At 35.7% G+C, this 18,411-nt stretch overlaps 1 protein-coding gene across 1 annotated transcript in view; it reads right to left on the bottom strand.

The window, feature by feature from the left end:
- LOC140136029 (neuronal acetylcholine receptor subunit beta-4-like) overlaps nt 1–18,411 on the bottom strand; it is a 103,724-nt gene that overhangs the window by 6,588 nt on the left and 78,725 nt on the right. The window contains exons 2-5 of the mRNA XM_072157733.1: nt 10,639–10,778; nt 8,837–8,881; nt 4,546–4,655; nt 1,837–2,842 (exon numbers count right to left, since the gene is read on the bottom strand). Coding sequence (XP_072013834.1) covers nt 1,837–2,842; nt 4,546–4,655; nt 8,837–8,881; nt 10,639–10,778 — 1,301 coding nt within the window. The remainder of the gene's footprint in view (nt 1–1,836; nt 2,843–4,545; nt 4,656–8,836; nt 8,882–10,638; nt 10,779–18,411) is intronic.

Below are 18,411 nucleotides of genomic sequence, written 5' to 3'. Positions count from 1 at the left end.
ATTGTAAAGTCCTCGACTGTGAAATCTTACTTACTCAGCAAAACATATTTGACAATTCACAAAATTGGCAGGTTAAAGAAAATACAACTTTACATAGTCTGTACTCTTGATATAGTAGTCGTGAACTGTGCTTAATCATGGTACGTTTCAACCATGCAGTCATGTTATCTCGCACTAGACTAACAGACCAGCGAACAATTTGACGATCGAAAATAATGATACTTTTTCTGGAATTGAATAATGAATATGATCGTTCTGCTAGAATGAAATGGATCATAAATTCTTGCGAGATATTATGAATAAATTCGGCGTAAAGCTTTAATCAAAATTGTACGTTTTGAAAAAGGGATTTTGGTGTTTACACTAAAGATAGAAAAAGCATTTTGAAACCGAATATAGATGATTGAAATTGTTTTCCTGAATATTTTGAAAAATATCTTTGAAGTAGGCTTGCTGTTATTAGTTTCTAAGTTTTGCAACGGTTAATGCATGTAGTTATGAACAAATGGTTGAACCGTTTGTTGCACTCTATTGATGCTACGTACTTTGAATAAACATGTGTACATGCAGAGTTTATATGATATCTTTTGGTAAAGGGCTCGTAATTGATGGAAGACAATTTCTTTGCTCTTTATTCAAATTAAATAGCCAAGAAATTACTAATTTAATACGAGCCCTTTTCCAAAAAAAATTGACACCTATCATATGGCTGTTTTATTGGATTTATATTGTCATATAGGCACTCTGTTTACACAGGTTTATTCAAAGTCCGTAGCATTAAGACATTGCAACAAACGGTTCAACCATTTATTCACAACTACATTATCCGTTGCAAAATTTAGAGCGTTGTGTGCTAAAATACCCAAAGGCAGCTATTTATTTGTTCACCAAATCAAAAGTGTTTGTATCTAAATAGCTGTGTGTTGGTCAGGTGTTAAAACTGCATCAACCATGCCCTTCAGTTTCGTCAATTAAAACAAGTCTTTAAAGATATCTTATAGCCTTAAAAGTACAACCAGACCATTACCTTTGACTACCTTCAAGTTTGAGTCGATATCGTAAGTCGTTAGAATACTATTTATGTTAGTATTACGTGTGGCTAATTCTTGCTTGTAAAGAAAGAAAGAAAGAAAGAAAGAAAGAAAGAAAGAAAGAAAGAAAGAAAGAAAGAAAGAAAGAAAGAAAGAAAGAAAGAAAGAAAGAAAGAAAGAAAGAAAGAAAGAAAGAAAGAAAAAAACAAAAAAAAAAAAATAGAGAGAAAGAAAGAAAACAAGAATAAAGAAAGAAATAGAAAGAAAGAAAAAAAGAAAAAAGAAAGAAAGAAAGAAAGAAAGAAAGAAGAAAGAAAGAAAGAAAGAAAGAAAGAAAGAAAGAAAGAAAGAAAGAAAGAAAGAAAGAAAGAAAGAAAGAAAGAAAGAAAGAAAGAAAGAAAGAGAGGGGAGAGAAAAAGAGAGAAAGAAAGAAAGAGAAAGAAAAGAAGGAGAGGGAAAGAAAGAAAGAAAGAAAGAAAGAAAGAAAGAAAGAAAGAAAGAAAGAAAGAAAGAAAGAAAAAAGAAAGAAAGAAAGAAAGAAAAGAAAGAAAGAAAGAAAGAAAGAAAGAAAGAAAGAAAGAAAAAAAGAAAGAAAGAAAGAAAGAAAGAAAGAAAGAAAAAAAGAGAAGGAGAGAAAGAACAAATAAAAAATAAAGATATAAAGAAAGAAAGAGAGAAAGAAAGAAAAAAGAATGAAACAAAGAAAGAAAACAATAAAAATAGAAGAAAAAGAAAAAAACAGAGAAATGAAGGAGAAAGAGAGGAAGAAAGACAGATGAAAGTCAAAAAAAGCTTTTCCACTCACCTTTGCGTTCTCATCTTCAGATTTAAGGTGATTTACAATAATTTCCACACTATCTACTAAGTCAGCACATTCCGTATTGATTGGAGAAGCGTTCGAGCAACCAACTAATTCCTTGTCTCTGTGTTCTATTTCCTCTAGTAAAGATGGTGTTATTGTATTTAATATATATCTGGAAGTTGCTTTAGTAGTGCCGCGTTTATCTAATTGTCTATGACCATTCAAACCTTTAAAATAGTTTTTTTTAAGTTGACCTTTTGCAACTTTCTTTAATTCCTTATACTTTTTCATATCCTCGATCACATCAGGTCTTCGAAGACAAACTACAGTTGGTAAATATTGAAGAAAAACAGTTTTGACCCAATTAGGCATGGTGTGAGTTCTCGGTGACCGGAAATGTACATTAATGACCACTACAGTTAATGTTATTGATGACGTCACAAGCACCATTGTAAAAAGCATATATCTTCCAATCAGAGGCAACGTTGTGGAGGTTGGCGGGATAATGGACGGGATTAAAAGTAATAACACAATAAGCGCCAGTAAAATGGAAATTGACAATGTAATTTTCTCCTGGTTATCAGAAGGTAGATAGAACACCAAAATTGTCAGAAATGAAATCAGTAGGCACGGTACAACTAACGTTACCACATAAAATAAAGGCTTTCGATGTAGTATAAATTCGAAAGTAATATCAACGTAAAATTCATTAGGACAGCATGGGTAGTCCACCCGGCTTAATTTTGCCGGTGATTCCATGATCTGCCATTCGCCATTCTCCCAATAATCTTCCTGGTCGACGATTTTATCGCTCATTAGCATGTCAACTTTGGCAGTGTCATGTGTCCATGGTCCAAATTTCATAGTACATTTTTGTTCATCGAAGGGAAAATATTCGATGTTAATTTTGCATGAACTCTTATAGATAGCTGGCGGAACCCAGATGACCTTCCCGTCAGACGATACTACTGCATTCACCAGAAACTGAACATCAAAAAAGCCATCGGCACTGGAATAAAACAAAACAAACCAACAATACATTAGAATAAGATAGTACAGTACTTGTATGTAAGTTTATACTTTCTGGTGATAAACAATTTCTAAAACTTTAAACTGACTTTTAGCACAACAAATTCAACTAACCTTACATTTTCAATGTGTGACACATTTCTTCATTAGAAAAAGTCATATGGTGACGTGTTAGACTTGCCCTTTTGTTGACCATTGGCAACTTTTGGTCGAATGAGGGCGTTTTATAAAGATGGCAACTCCAGGCCTTGATAACGATTTAGTTAGACAACGCCCTCATTCGACCAAAAGTCGCCAATGGTCAACAAAAGGGCAAGTTCAACACAACATCACATGACTTCTTCTGATGAAGATCTGTGTCACACATCGAAAATTCAAGGTTAGTTGAATTTCTTGTGCTGCAAGTCAGTTTAAACTTTTAGAGATAGTATATTATACAGTAGCTTGATTCAAGTGTTTAGTTTCCGTTTGTTTATTTACAATTCCATTGAATGTGCTTTGAAGCTTAAGTAAAATCTGTTCTACCCTTTTGAGTCTCCTATACAGAAAAATATTTGGACAACACTTTCACAACCATGTTAATAGTCATCCTTCTTGCTTCTTGTTGATTTACTAATTTAGTCAACAATATAAGTTCAAATACAACTCAGCAGCAATCAAGACAAGCTCAGAGCAAAATAAACTGTGTCTTAATTCAATGAAATCAAGTTCTACGAAGAAACAATTAGCTCTCAAAAACAATGGAAAAAACTATATATAAGCCCCTAATAGAAGACAGAGCCTGAAGAATGAAGAAAATTAAGGGGTAAAAATAATATGAGTGACGGCTGTCCCTAAAAAGAATAACACATTCAACTTGCTTTCTTGCCCTTCGGGGTCAATATATATTGGAACTCTGTTAGTTGCAAGTCTTCACTATGGGAGTTTCCGGCCTCAGTCCTGCTGGGCTTACGGTCTTGATGTTTTTTGTTGATACTGGGCCCCAGCCCGTCAGGGCTTTAAAAAAACCATCAAGGGCTGAAGCCGGAACTCCTATAGTGAGGACTGGCAACTAATGAGGTTCCAATATATAATGGCCCCGCAGGGCAAGAAAGCAAGAGTATCCTTAATGGAACGTTGACCAACAGAGGGCGTCAGTGTGGTCATCCTAAACTGCTCTAGATAATCAGTTTAGAGCCATATGTAAAGTGATTATATACGGCAGTTTAGTAAGGAGACCAGGTTGAATGACGACGAACGGTTTGATAAGAGAACATTCGATTTGAAAGCCTTTACTCTAAAAAAAAGATACCGTTAGATATATGGAGCTTTATAAATTCTATAGACTTTGGATTTAATGATGAGATCGACGACCCATGGCTTGATAACATTCAAATTGAAAGCCTCTGCAGACAATGATTATCCAGAGTGTAGTAAGATACCGTTAGATAGATATATAGAGCTTTATTATTTCTATTTAATGGCGTACCAGAGTCTGGTACATAATAACTATTAACTTAAGTTTTGCGTTTGAAAGTTGTCTAATTATCTTGATTTTGAAGTGAACACAAGTTACCACTCTGTCATTTGTGGATACAAAATTGTAATTTTTTGGGGGTTTGATATTTTTCCCCTTAATAAAATCAACCATGAATGATTATAGTTGGAAAAATCGGAAAAAAGAAAAGAAAAAAGTACACTTACTTATTATAAAGTAAAATATCTGGTCTCCATATTTCAGAAGCTGGTATATGAATAGATCCTATTCCATCGTAGTCGTCTTTGTTCCAAGCTAAAGAGTGGTCTTTCCATTCCTAAAGAAAAAAACAATTGAATATTCAAATGGTGGACAATAACAATTGTCATATTTTAAGATTGTGTACCAGACTAACCAAACCAAAAGTTGCAAAGTATTGTACTTTACAACAATACAGGATTGAGAAAAAATAGTTCAGCATGGGTCCGTTTACTTTTGGGACATACTGCTACGGTATTGTTATGTTCTTAATTGAATGGTATTAGACATTAGAGTTAAACCTGCTGTTGCAATATATGAGGGTTTTTTTTGACAGTCAACCTTAAATACCATATAAAGTAACCATTAGATGGGTAGTTTTGTTCTGCGTATTTTGATACCTATTTTTTATTACTCAAATTGGTATAACATGGGAAAATAAAATCGAATTGTGCCGAATGAGGTATCAAAATACGCAGAACAAAATTCTTCATCTATTGATTACTTCATTTGGTAAATTAAGTTTAGTGTCTTTAAGCTATTGCTTTTATTTTAGGTATTCGGATACTTTTTGTGCTCAGTATAAGATACGGTAATATGAATGTTATAGTCCGGGTTTCCTTACAAATAATAAGAAATGTTGGGATTGTTCGTTTACTTATACCAATATACAATAATTAACACCATATTCTCAACTAAAATGAGACAGCCCGTTATTGTAACACGTAATGGCACAAAATCTTTCGACTTGAATACGGTCCAACTAAAGGTCTCATAACCTGGTCTCGTAATCATATTTCCTTAATAAAACAAAGTCTGTTCCAGCCTTTACATATCAAGGTATTCATTTAAACTGATTGCGTCTTTAATTTTCGTTACCACAGCTGTTTCAATTGTAGATTACTACCCTATAGAGACTATTATAAAATGCCTGTTGTAGTCATACAGATATTTTAGCTCGCTTGCCTGCTCGCCTAGTGTGCCGTGCTGATCGCCCTATTTGGCAGCCTCTAGTAGTGAACCGCTAACTTGGAAATCGTCAAAACAAAATTAGTCCCTAAACAAGCCTGATGAAGGGTTGTTCTAACGAAGCAAAATAATTCACGCAGTTGACAATGTTAATCATAAACGGAATACAAGCATAAAAATATAAGCTTATAAATTTCACTTGCACATAATGTAATGTATGAAATGAAAGCAATAAAAGTGTTCGTTTGGAGCCTGCTACACTTCACTATGAGCTACTACGGTATAATCTGTAATGGTTCTACCAGTCATAGTGTACACAGCTACGTATCAGGTTTATGTTAAATATTTGAATTGCTATCTCACAATGAGCCCGTGGAATACCCTACAATTCCACCTGGAATGTAATTTTAATATGTGTTTCGTGTAAAGTATGCGATATAGCTATACTGTCAGTAAAAGGATCACTGGCACGGTATCACTTGTCACAACAACGGCAGTGGGCTGAGTCTCTTTGTAAATACCAAGTTGCCTATCATCATAGTTCTTTGACACACAACTATACAGTTGTTTTTATAGTTCAAGCTTCAGGAATTGGCGACGCTTTTCCCTATTATAATTACAAAACACCATCACAAAGGACAAAAGGACAAAAAGGACATTGTCAACATCTAGAAACACTAAAGAATCATCAGTCACATCAGACACTGCTGATGACGGAGAATGGTTTCTCTGAAATATTCGGTTCAAAAAGTGAGTGTTGTTGACCAGTTTTAAATCTACCTTTAATGGTGCATTATGTCTAGCGCGCAAGCCATAAATGCTTTATTACTATCGTCCAATTGCTGCTGCTGCCGCTTGGTGTAATTATACAAATCATGCACATTTGTTAGGAAAAGACCAAATTTGGCACAGATGTAAAGTGTGATATGATGAATGATTCTGGATATATGACCGAATGAAGATGTGAGAAACATACAGTTAATTATGTGATTTTTACCCCAATTGCCAAATGCTTTAATTCTAAAATTCCTAAAACAATATGACCAGTAGCAATGATAGTCATAGTTTAAAAAAATTGAACGGTAAAGATCATTATGGGACACCCTGTAACTAGTTTAACCATTATTGCTATCACGTGCTCCCTTTTAGCAGAAAGGTCTTTTTCTTTCTTGCACATTAAGATATTTTTAAAACTTTTTTACAGGTCCCTATTAACCCGGGTCCGGGACGCGTAATTTTTTTTTCTGCAACCATAACGGGACGCAATAAAAAAAATCCAAACCCTAACCCTAACCCTAACCCTAACACTTACCATAACCCTAACACTTACCCTAATCCTAACCCTAACCCTTACTTATGTGTTCCTATGGGTTATAATATTTTAGCGTCCCGTTATGGTTGCAGAAAACAATGGTATCACTTGTCACAACAACGGCAGTGGGCTGAGTCTCCTTGTAAATACCAAGTTGCCTATCATCATAGTTCTTTGACACACAACTATACAGTCTTTATGAATTGGCGACGCTGTTCCCCCTTATACATAAGATCACATCATGGATGGTCCTCCCTCCTTCTTGCAAATATGCACTCTATCCCATATACACACACCCTACACACCCCCGTACACCCCACACCCACCTAATACACCACCTCACCCCACCACCCACTCTCATACGCACCCCATACCCGCCCACCTAACACACCACCTTACCAACACCCCCCCACCATACACACCCCTACACACCCCACCCACCTAGCACACTACCTCACCAAAACACCCCACCCCACCAACCACTCTCATACACACCACCTAATGTGCACGTGTTTGGTGGTGTGTGTAAGGTAGGGTCGCGGCTGGTGGTGTGGCTGGTGCGGTTATGTAACTTAAGGAACAAACATAATGTGGTATTGAAGGTGCAAGTCAAAGTATGCGTGCGTATATCTCTTAAAAAGAAATAAACCAAAACCTTCAATTTTCCTAGAAAGAAAATAAATCTATCAGTCAAGATTCTGATATGTTTTAAATTACACGAATAAAGTTGCTCGTATGCCTTAGTTCTATCGACAGCCTTACCGGTTATTTTACACTTTACTAATAGAAAAACGTTTGCTTTACGTTGCCTAGGGCCTTTAATGCACTTTGTCAAGCTGCGCCGCATCAAAACAAACTGCAAATGTACTCACTTTGAGATATACTATTTTGCAGTAGTTGATTTCCAACGTAAAACGGGTTATTTCTAAAATCTCACTGGTGTAACATAGACTACGAAACATTGTTAATGTTACATTTAAAGTTCAAACTGTACATTTTATCGTCGGTACTGATAAATATATTTTCATATATTTTCCCGTTTTTTGGACTCGAAAAACACATCGTTATTGTTTGTTTATTTGCTTATTATCAATATCATCATCGTCAAATAAACATATCAGGTATGTCATGGATTCCAATCAAAAATTAAACACATACACAGCAAGTTTTTAATGGACGTAAATATGATTAATTATTATTCTTTTACCCTCACGACCTATATAAATCGCGCACTGTGGTTTGTTAAAACACATCACGTGAGAGTCCTTTATTCTCCCGGTTTATTCTGCAATAACGGGTCAAGTATAATGCTTGGTTATGCGTGCAATATTTCCGCGATTCGCGCTGTCACTTACGCGTACGGCTCCACCTTTAAGTAAACAACTTAAAATAGTTTACAAAAAAAGGAAAAACGTTTAAATAATGGGTTCGGTGGGTTCAACTGCACCTCGCCCATTATTTACGTTTTCACTGCCTCAAAAAGATTATTTGGATGTATAGGATTCCTTAACCCTATAACTACAACCTCCTAGGATTTACGTCCAAACGACCTAAGCTAATCATAGATCCATCCTTTGCGCTCATTTTAGTGATAACATTTTTACCCAAGGGAGTAGGACCGGCCATCAAAGATGAAAATAATTCCAAGAGCTACTGACTTTGTACTTATTTTTGTAGATTTTTTACCCGAAAATCAACTTTGCCTATACTTTTGTACGTAGCCAAAATTTGGCATGGGCGCCCTCATATTATGACATCATAGAGACATTATGTGTGGAATAGTTGTACTTATTTTGATGTCACTGGATGGAGGAGACCCATAGCAATACATTGGTACCAGATATGATGGCATACGACGTTTATAATTGAAAATTAAGGGGTGCAATCCCGCCTTCGTAGTCTGTGTTACAAAATATGCCTCAGTAGTTCTTTTCTAGGGTTAAATAACATTAATAAATAGAAACTATTGGTATACTTACATGTTTTACCCACATACTAGTTGTCATAATTTGATTTCTTTCATCCTGTCGATAGAAAAAATGTATCATATTAGTTATTGCATCATTCATTTGCAATTTCTTGGAACTGATAAGAATGTCCAACTTGATGTTTATAAAATACTTATTTTGTTTTTGTACACTGGGTGCGTATTAAGTTTTACCTTAAAGTGCCATGACATGAGCAGATAACGAATAAATAGCACTACTCGTAGCATGAAAGCTGAGAGTTATGTTCTTCTTTATTAAAGTCCCAAAATATATTTTGCCGAATGTGTCAGTGTTATGAATTATTAAATGGTGATATTTTTAGCCTTATACTTTTTAGTATATAGAAATGGCAGTTGGTATTTGAACGTCAGAGAAAATAATTTGAAAGTAGAATGTGAAAAAGTTGTTGGTTGCCTTATTTTTTATTGATACATAGAATAGCAGTAGTTGGTCGCTGGAAAAAACACGAAGCTGATATGTTTTTTAAGATTAAAGATGTTTTTAATGCTGGCAATAATAATTGAGCTTGCCTCTCTCTCTCTTTTTCTCTCATGGTCAGAGAAAATGACCATGGTCTCTCTCTCTCTCTCTCATGGTCATTATCTTGGTCATTAGTCCAAGATGTTGGTGGACGTCCTCTTCCTCGTTTGCCTTCCATAGCCCCTAGCAAAATCTGTTTTTCTACAACACCATCTTTCCTGACAATAATGGCCAAAGTACTTCAGCTTTCTCTCCATTATGCCGCTACTGATGGTTAGACTTGTACCGAGCTTGCCTATACGTTTATATTTGTTTCAATAATGTTCTGTTTGCAAAACACTTGTATAATTATATAGAGCTAATTATGTAGCAAATCATGATTTAGTTTTAAAATTAATTTGTGTCATCTACCGAGATCTGTCAAAAGTATCAAGTCTGACCTTTTGTACAGATACATTGACCTATGATGTCACATGTTTACATTCAGCACGCCCTCTATAGTTTCTCCTAAAACAATACACTGGTAATCCAACTATTTGAGACCCATACTTCCTCTGTGAAAGATTTTAACTTTTCCACAAGGGGAACAAAAAGTTGGTTGCCTTAAGTTTGTGATTATTATGTAACTTGTAGCACATGTAAGCTAGTTGTAAAAGTAAAGGAGTTGAATCTGTATTTTACAGGACGGGTGTCCATCTCTCTTTCGATAGCCGTAGTCGATTAGGCCAGACTACACCGTGAAATGTTGCTGTGGGGATCACCTCCCCCACAGCGAGTCTGTTACCTTCCCAGCATTTACGAATGCCGGTACCCATTTATACTCCTGGGTGGAGCAGGGTAATCGAGATAAAATGCTTTACTCAAGGGCAAAACACGATGGCGTCGCCGGGGTTCGAACCCATAATCTTCCGACTATGAGTCGGAGACCGTTCCGCTTGGCCACCGTGCTCCATACACTAGTTGTACTGATTATGTACAATAGCATTATTTGCTTCAAAAGGTAATGCACAACACCAACTTCATCCGTGTAGACGATGGTGTATTTTGCCCTGCAGTTTTGTTCTTATATTTCAGACCAACAGAGGGCGTCATATATGTCAACTCATCTATAATCATGCATAAAAAACCACAAAAACACCAAAACTATAATTGAAGACCGAATTACAAAGACCAGTTTGCGTATGACGTCCTGTCAACCAGACCAAAAATGCCGTACTGCGCAGGTCAGCAACAATCATGTCGCCCCTTTGCCCTGACGTCAGACGCAAACTAGTCTTTTTAATTCGGTCATGAATTATATTTATTATACTTACAATATCAATTAGCTGTGATATGGATAATCCGAATTTGATCATTACAGGTTCTGATTCATTCAGCACAGGTCGTATTAGTTCGTCATAGTTTTGTGTTAGATGTGAATAGAGACGTTCGGCAGCTTCCGATGCTAACGAACCTATAAGCAAGAAAACAGAAAACATAACAATGAATATAGATGAAGGACAATATAAACTTAATCACGGCTTTTGATGAAATAATGCATGCATCAAAAATAAGATCAACCTCTTATGTCCATGTGTTTTTTTTTTTGCTATATATGTATTTCAATAATGGCCCCACAATTAGAGTAATTTGGTACTTGAGCAGCGCTATAATAGCATGGTCGATGCTAACGAACCTATAAGCAAGAAAAAAGAAAACATAACAATGAATAGAGATGAAGGATAGTATAAACTTAATCACGGCTTTTGATGAGATAATGCATGCATCAAAAATAAGATCAACCTGTTATGTCCATGTGGTTTATTTTGCTATGCATTTCAATAATGGCCCCACAATTAGAGTAATTTGGTACTTGAGCAGCGCTATATTAGCATGGTGGACAATAAACACCAAGGCGGATTGGAAGGTTGCAACAATAGCCTCCTGGTTAGACAATGTATAATTCAGAATGTTGCGCGTGTGTAGTATTAGATATAATGTAATAGAATAATCTAAGTTACAAATTGCGTCTTCAGAAAGTATTTCAACCATCAACATTAGGTAACTATCAAGTAAAGTAAAAATGATCAGCTTTCTTGTTTTGTCGTTTGCAAAGAAAAGTTGAATAACATATATGAAGATACAAAAAGAAATGGATTGCGTGGATTGCTTTCAGGATTAATATTTAATTGAAATGAATAAAGTAAACAATTACAAAAGCATTGTATATCAATACATAGTTATTTCACATTGTTTTTTGGATATTTTAATTAAAATATAAACCCCCTATAGTCGTAATGCATGGTACTTAAATTAATCACATGTTTATTCCAGGGGGTACATTAATATTCTATTCATACCTAAGTGTTAATGATCTCAGCAAGTTTGCATCTGATCAATGAGCTTGGTAAGATAGGGATACCCTATCTGCTACTAAACACTTGACTTGTGATCGTTTTGTGTTCACAAAATGCAGACCCTCCCAGGAACAGACGTGTATAAAATAAAGTGGTCGTGATAACATGCTATAAACATGTTCATCATGACCCGAATGCATGATTCGTATCCTCAATATTCTTTATTATTTATAGTATTTATCAATATTATAAGTTTATCACAATATTTACAAAATGCATTTGTGAATATCAATCATTGTGATCGTTTATTCGAGTAATCACGTTTGGCCGAGTGGATAAGGCGCCTGACTCATAATCCATAGGTTGCGAGTTCGAGCCCCGCTCGTGCCAACGTGTTGTGTCCTTGGGCAAGACACTTTATCCTAATTGCCTACTGGGGGATGGGGTTGGGTTGGATTGGATGTTTGTATAGTTGTTTGTTTCAATGTTGCAATATTGGCGCTGATTAAGCTGCTGTCTGCAAATTGCATTGTGTCTGTTTAGTGGTGTTACAATGTACAATTCTAGCAATTTGACCTGCGGGTCACCATTAGCGTTTGAAATAAAACCTTCCAACCTTCCCTTTTTTTAATCAAATTTACACAGGTCAAACCATGATCTTGCAACATCTTTACAACATTTTCTACTAAATTTAGTAGTAATATTATTGTACAACATACATTATACTGTTGTTTACTCATGATGAACTCCATCTTAGCCCGCGACATTATCGATTTAAACCGTGACATTTGAGTTTTCTTCGTATTAGTTATATGTATAATGCACACGTAAGGTTGTTTTAATTGGGCGACCTGGCCCTGTAGCCATTATGTTACCTCTGTCCTACTTTAATAACCAGTTGGATTTTGCCTCATAGTGTAACCGCATAACCAGTACAAAGTCGGAACAATTCACTATAAGATTTGGTTTAATTATCTTTATTATAGCACTTTAGCGACTTTGTCCAGATTTGGTAGACGCAGCTCGTATTATGAATAATGCCATTACAAAAAAAGTACACTTTTGGGATAGAGGAGAGGAGGCGATAATACCAATAGATAAAAAGGCGATTTCAATTCATCATGATAAATATCAAGCCTCAACTCCTGATGGTATCTCTACATTACGGAAACATTAAGTGGAAAGGGAGTACATCGCAACTCTTAGGATAATAATAGAATCCTCCTAAGGGCATCGGATCATGGCGTATCATCAAGAAATAATGTACTTATATTGTTTCCAATCATATTCCTGGATGCCTTTGTTAATATAACGTCGTTCAGGTCAATTGGTTTTATCAAGCTTATTTTCCCAAGATAAATTACATTGCAGTATGAAAAAGAAGAATCTAGGTAACTTTTACAATATTGTTTCTCCGTCGTTATATAATATTTAACGGGGGACATATCCCACCTAGGACCTCAGGCTTACCAGGCCGTGGCTTTAAACACAAACCCGACTTTAATTTGTCGATGATGTATCTTCTGAAATATTTAACTATTAAAGTTATAGATTACTAATTGATCATACACGCAAAATATATAATTGAAATGTAAATTTATATGAGTCTTCTAAAGTACGATTGTCCGAGATATCTGTTTTTACCTCTATCATTTATGGTACGTTACACGTGCCTTACAGAAAGTTTCATCTTCACTTAACAACTGTCACTCCTCTCATGTCTCTGAGGTGACAACATTAGAGGTTGCCATTATAGCCGGATGCAGTACACGATTCAGATAGGTCAATGAGTTACATAAGGTAACCTTGTGCAGTCATTTAATTCCTAGGAAGTGACCTAGACTAACTCCATCAGTCGTCTACACTGCGCATGTATTTGTATTATGCTACGTTGACGAATGAGGGCAGCAGTCTAGGAAGTGACCTTAACCTTTGCTATTTGATTGTAAAATGTTGACAATCTCACTACGCAGGTCCTGAGATATGGCTATTTTTAATCTTGCAGACAATAAAGTGTTTAACTCTACTTTTGACGGTTCTTAAAATCAACTCTTTTGTTTGATGACGATTTCTGCGTTTAGCGCAGGGAAACACCGGACGAGGTTATAATGTCAAAGGTCACTTCAATACACCCAATCCCTTGAGGGCGCTAGTCTGGCGTAATAACATAGCTATTATATGCGGGGCGAAAGGTACATGCCATTATGTGCGCAATAACTATCGCGTCATATCAAAAATGAAGACCGCGACAATTGGTCGTCACTTTAAACTGTTAAATATTTGCAACTACGTTTTTTTAATCTATCTTTCTTTCTATTCGGTCATCATATTTGTCTTTTATTATAGCTACATGCACCATATCCCCACACTCTATGCTACACACACCTGTAAGAGCTACCATCATGTTGGTTTGCCCTAAATCATGATTACATTATGGACATTATCATGTTATTTCAGCGACCATAATCTCACCACTTGGATGCAGCAAGAAATGCAAACAGTACACAAAATCACATAGCAATTTTCTTTAGTATGCATTCTGCACATACCATTACCAAAGCAGTGCCAGGTATTGATTAACAAAGAGTTATTTTATTCCTCGGGCATATGAGAAGGAAACAAATTTTCAATATAACGCTTCAGGTTTGTAGGTTTTGTAAACTCCCCTCTTGGTGATACTACTAATCAACCTAACAAGGGAAAATTTAGCCGAATTTAACTGCTTAAATACCAACCTCACGAGCATATACTGTTATTGCGTACATTTTAACAACATTAATACATTCAAAATACCTATTCAAAACATTGTCGGTGATATTTGTGAATGCATAATCTACTAGTAGTCAAGTTGAGAATGTACTATAAATTTCCCTTGATATGAAAACATGACTAGCCTAGGGTCCTTTTATGGTAGGTATGGCGCAAGTGTTGCGAGGTAACGAAACGGTTACATCATCACATAGTTATCCCCGCTGAATTGGCTTCGCCCTTCTCCCTTCTATCATTCTTTCATTTCGCTGCAAATCATACTTTTACGCTTTTTAAGTGATATCACACGGTTGCACTTAGCATGGTAAATATTAGACGTTCTCAATAATTTTGCGAGTGAAAGATTTATTCGTCCGAAAGTTAAAATCCGGACTAAATTGAAAGTAAAAGCATTCAATTGACACCTAAACGCGGTTGCTTTAATTGTACAATTTGTTTTTTTTAAATGGAGCAAGCAAAAAAACAACTACAAAATAATTGCTCAGAAATCTATTTCTTGTAAATAAACGAGGCGGGTGAAAATTGCACGTTTGTCTGTTATAAATAAAACATTTCCTACGCACTATGTATTTCTAAATTACTTTTTCTGTACAATTTTCAATTTGCGGTTAAGAGGGTTTTATGTATAAAATTGGCGTAAAAAATCTGCCAGAAAAGCAGCGGTTCAAATTGTGAAGTTTAGTGGTTAACTTACGAAGGTAGATATAATTTTCAGTGCTTCCTTTCTCTGTTTGGCATTTTACACCTCTATATCATCGCCAGGTAATTATTCAATAGCCGCAGGCACGTTGCAGGTCATGTTGTAGATAATGTAAATCGTCACTATACATCTAGGGCTTACTGATGTTTTGTTATACTTACACTCGTGCCTTATAACTATGTTGTACTCGAATGAACCTTTTAAAACGATACAATGTAAAGAGGTTTAGACCACCTTTTCGCGATAAAAATCTATGTATTTACTTCTTCCAATTAAAATTATCCGTTTGTTGTGGTACATTGTGGTAGTGACATACTTGATTAATGTACGTACTCAGTGTGTCAGTGTCAATTCAATTCATTACAGCGACATTTCATTTCTAAGAATCTGTAGTATCCCTAGCAAGTGTATTAAGGTTTTCGACTTTGGTTCGTAAGGTCACCGGGTAGATCAGACTTTACAAAGATTTCGCGTCTGTCAGTTCCGATACAAATTACGTCCAAGCAGCAGATAATAATCCGAACTGAAAACTGTTTTCCTACTTTGTAAGAAATGTGCCACAATATTGCATGAACTAGATTTCGCAAGAAATCATTCATTGAAATTTGCTGCACTCTATAAAAACAAAAACAAAAAAACAATTACGGAATTGCCGATATTCTGTTTCTGCTTTTAACTTTAAATTACACCTAAAAATCAGGAGACTACGACGACGACTAAACCAACATCGACGATGGTGATGATAGCATATTTACTCGTCTTGAAACTTTCCTGCTTTTATCATATATATAAAATGAACTTCTATAGCATTTGAGAGCGAGAGAGACTCCAGATAGCTTTATACATATCAAGAATATCTCATGTAGTTTAACACTCAAATATACCGGCATGTAGAGAATGCATCCAGCATTCGGAGCCGACTACTTGTCATCATTACTCCAATGGTTTGAATTTAATTAATTTCGAGGCAAAGTTTTTGGGGTACCATATTGATTTGAGGCCGTATATGGGGGGCTACGGTTTCTGAAAAGATATATTCAATAGCAAACTCAATGGCACTTTGGGTAATCCAAGTAATACGCCGTGATCAGGGTAATGTTTTTATGTAGCATTGGAGCTTTGTGCACCATTTGATAACTTGGCCTGGCGCGTAAAGATATAGCATCTGCGGCAGTGTAGAGTTGTTTCCTTTCTTCCATAGTGACAATAACTTGCATGGGAAAAAATAAGATATTGAACTAATTATGCCTGACTCTTAAAGACAAAATCAAATAATAAACACGAACGAACTAACAAACAATTAAACAAAAACTAAACGCATTCAAGCAACTGAAATCAGGAACTATCGTTTTTTTTGTGCTTTATCAAGTTCCTAAAACGACTGTGCCAAGAGTTAATTAGTTGTGTAGGGTGTTGGGGGGGGGGTGGCACGGGTGGATTGGGAGTGGGGATGGCGGGTGTGTGTGCAGGGGGCGCTTTTGTTCGTGTAATGTTTCTGTCCGTATATGCATGAACTACAATCAAGGAAATTAATGTTGGCACACTCTGGCATACTAAATGTAAATCGCCACCCCTCAATGTTGATGAAAGCACCTTTTCCATTGGGCTCTCCAGTCTCCCCAAAATTGATTTAGAGGGAATGGGTGAGGGATGGGGAAAGGAAAAAGTATGTACTTCTCATCAAACATAGTTATACTAATTTCACTGAACTATCAGAGCGGCAATGAAGAGTTCCAACATATTGTCAAGGTGTGCCAACTAATAATTTCGTTGATTGTAGTTTACCAGTTTAGGTATGATTAAAATGGTGCTGCAAGTTCTGGAAAAAACTACATCATTAGCAAGGTTGTCTTTTTGATGTGTCTGTAAAATGTGCGTGGGGTTGGGTGTCTGATTTTTGTGTGTATAACACTGGGGGAGGGGTGGTTATGGGGTCTGTTAGGGGTGTGTTTAAGTGGGTGGAAGGTTGGTATACCTTGGTGAGAGGATGGTGGACGTGTGTCTCTCATGTGTGTTTAAAATTTCTTGTTAGTATGTGTTGTTGTTTTTGCATTGTGTGGGGATGGGGAATTACTTGTGTATATTTTACATGTGTGGGTGTGAAGGAAGGTTGGTTGTGCTTCCATGATGTCAGTGTGTGCCAACCCCTCCCCTTATGTGGAGAGTGCTTTGTGAATGCTTAGTGGATGTGTGGTGTATGTATAATGTATGTAATGCTTTTATATGCGTGGGTTGGGTGTTATGCATATGTTCATGTTGAAAAAAAATCCGAAACTACATATTTAGCAGAATTTTAAGCAAAACTGAAATAATTACAAATGATCAACTCATCAAAGAGATTTATCCTTGCATATTTAACCTGTTTCATCTTAAAATTAACAATGTATTCAAATTTATATCTTGCAATATACCATTACATGTTGCTACTTAAGTCTTCGACTTTCCATTAAAATATAGGTTACCTGATGACTGAGCAATTTGTTCCAAGTCTCAGACGTATAGTTTAATTTCTTTTTTTTCGTAAGCGATTCTTTGTTACACAACCGTAGCTACAGCATGCCTCAAGCCATCCAATAGCTTTTTATTGCTCTGATATTCGAGCATAATTCCATTAAGATATACTTTGTGCGCGTCAGTTTAAATTCTCGCTAAAAACGAGAAAAATCATATATAAATTTGTAATTTTCTTTTGAAAATGATCACAATATGATAAGCATGAAAATAATACTTTGACACTTTTGACAGAAAATGAAGACAAAATTAGCTGCAGAGCTATGAATTTCAAGTGCTTGAACAGATTAGTTATATTAGTATATATTTTATATCAACTCAAAATTTAATATTAAAATGTGTAAAGCATTTGTGACTTGATAGAGTAAATTGAAGGAAAAGCGCGATTTTTAGCTAATTGTGTTAGCATGCGGTTATTTTGTTAAACAATATTTGCATATATTCTTTGTAGTGTTATATTTTATTGCGCTTTGAACACATGTAAGGGAGTCACATATGAAGCTAACAGTAACAGACAAAATGCTTTGTATGCTGGCCATAGGCTTCAACATAAACACTTTTGAAGATATTTTTTCAAAATATCAAGAGATATCTCAAGAACCACTGAACCAATATTGGGCTTGTTTGTACTCATTTTAATGCATTTTTCATGCTGATTCCAAATATGGTCATGCAAATGAACAATTTAGAAATTTTTGAATTTTTGGACAATGTCGTCTGCAGTCAACACCTGTGTGGCGAGTATTATTATGGTTTTTTTGGTGTGATAT

Source organism: Amphiura filiformis, chromosome 16 (genome assembly GCF_039555335.1).
Source record: "Amphiura filiformis chromosome 16, Afil_fr2py, whole genome shotgun sequence".
NCBI lineage: Eukaryota > Metazoa > Echinodermata > Ophiuroidea > Amphilepidida > Amphiuridae > Amphiura > Amphiura filiformis.
This window is presented reverse-complemented; position numbering and strand designations above follow the sequence as displayed.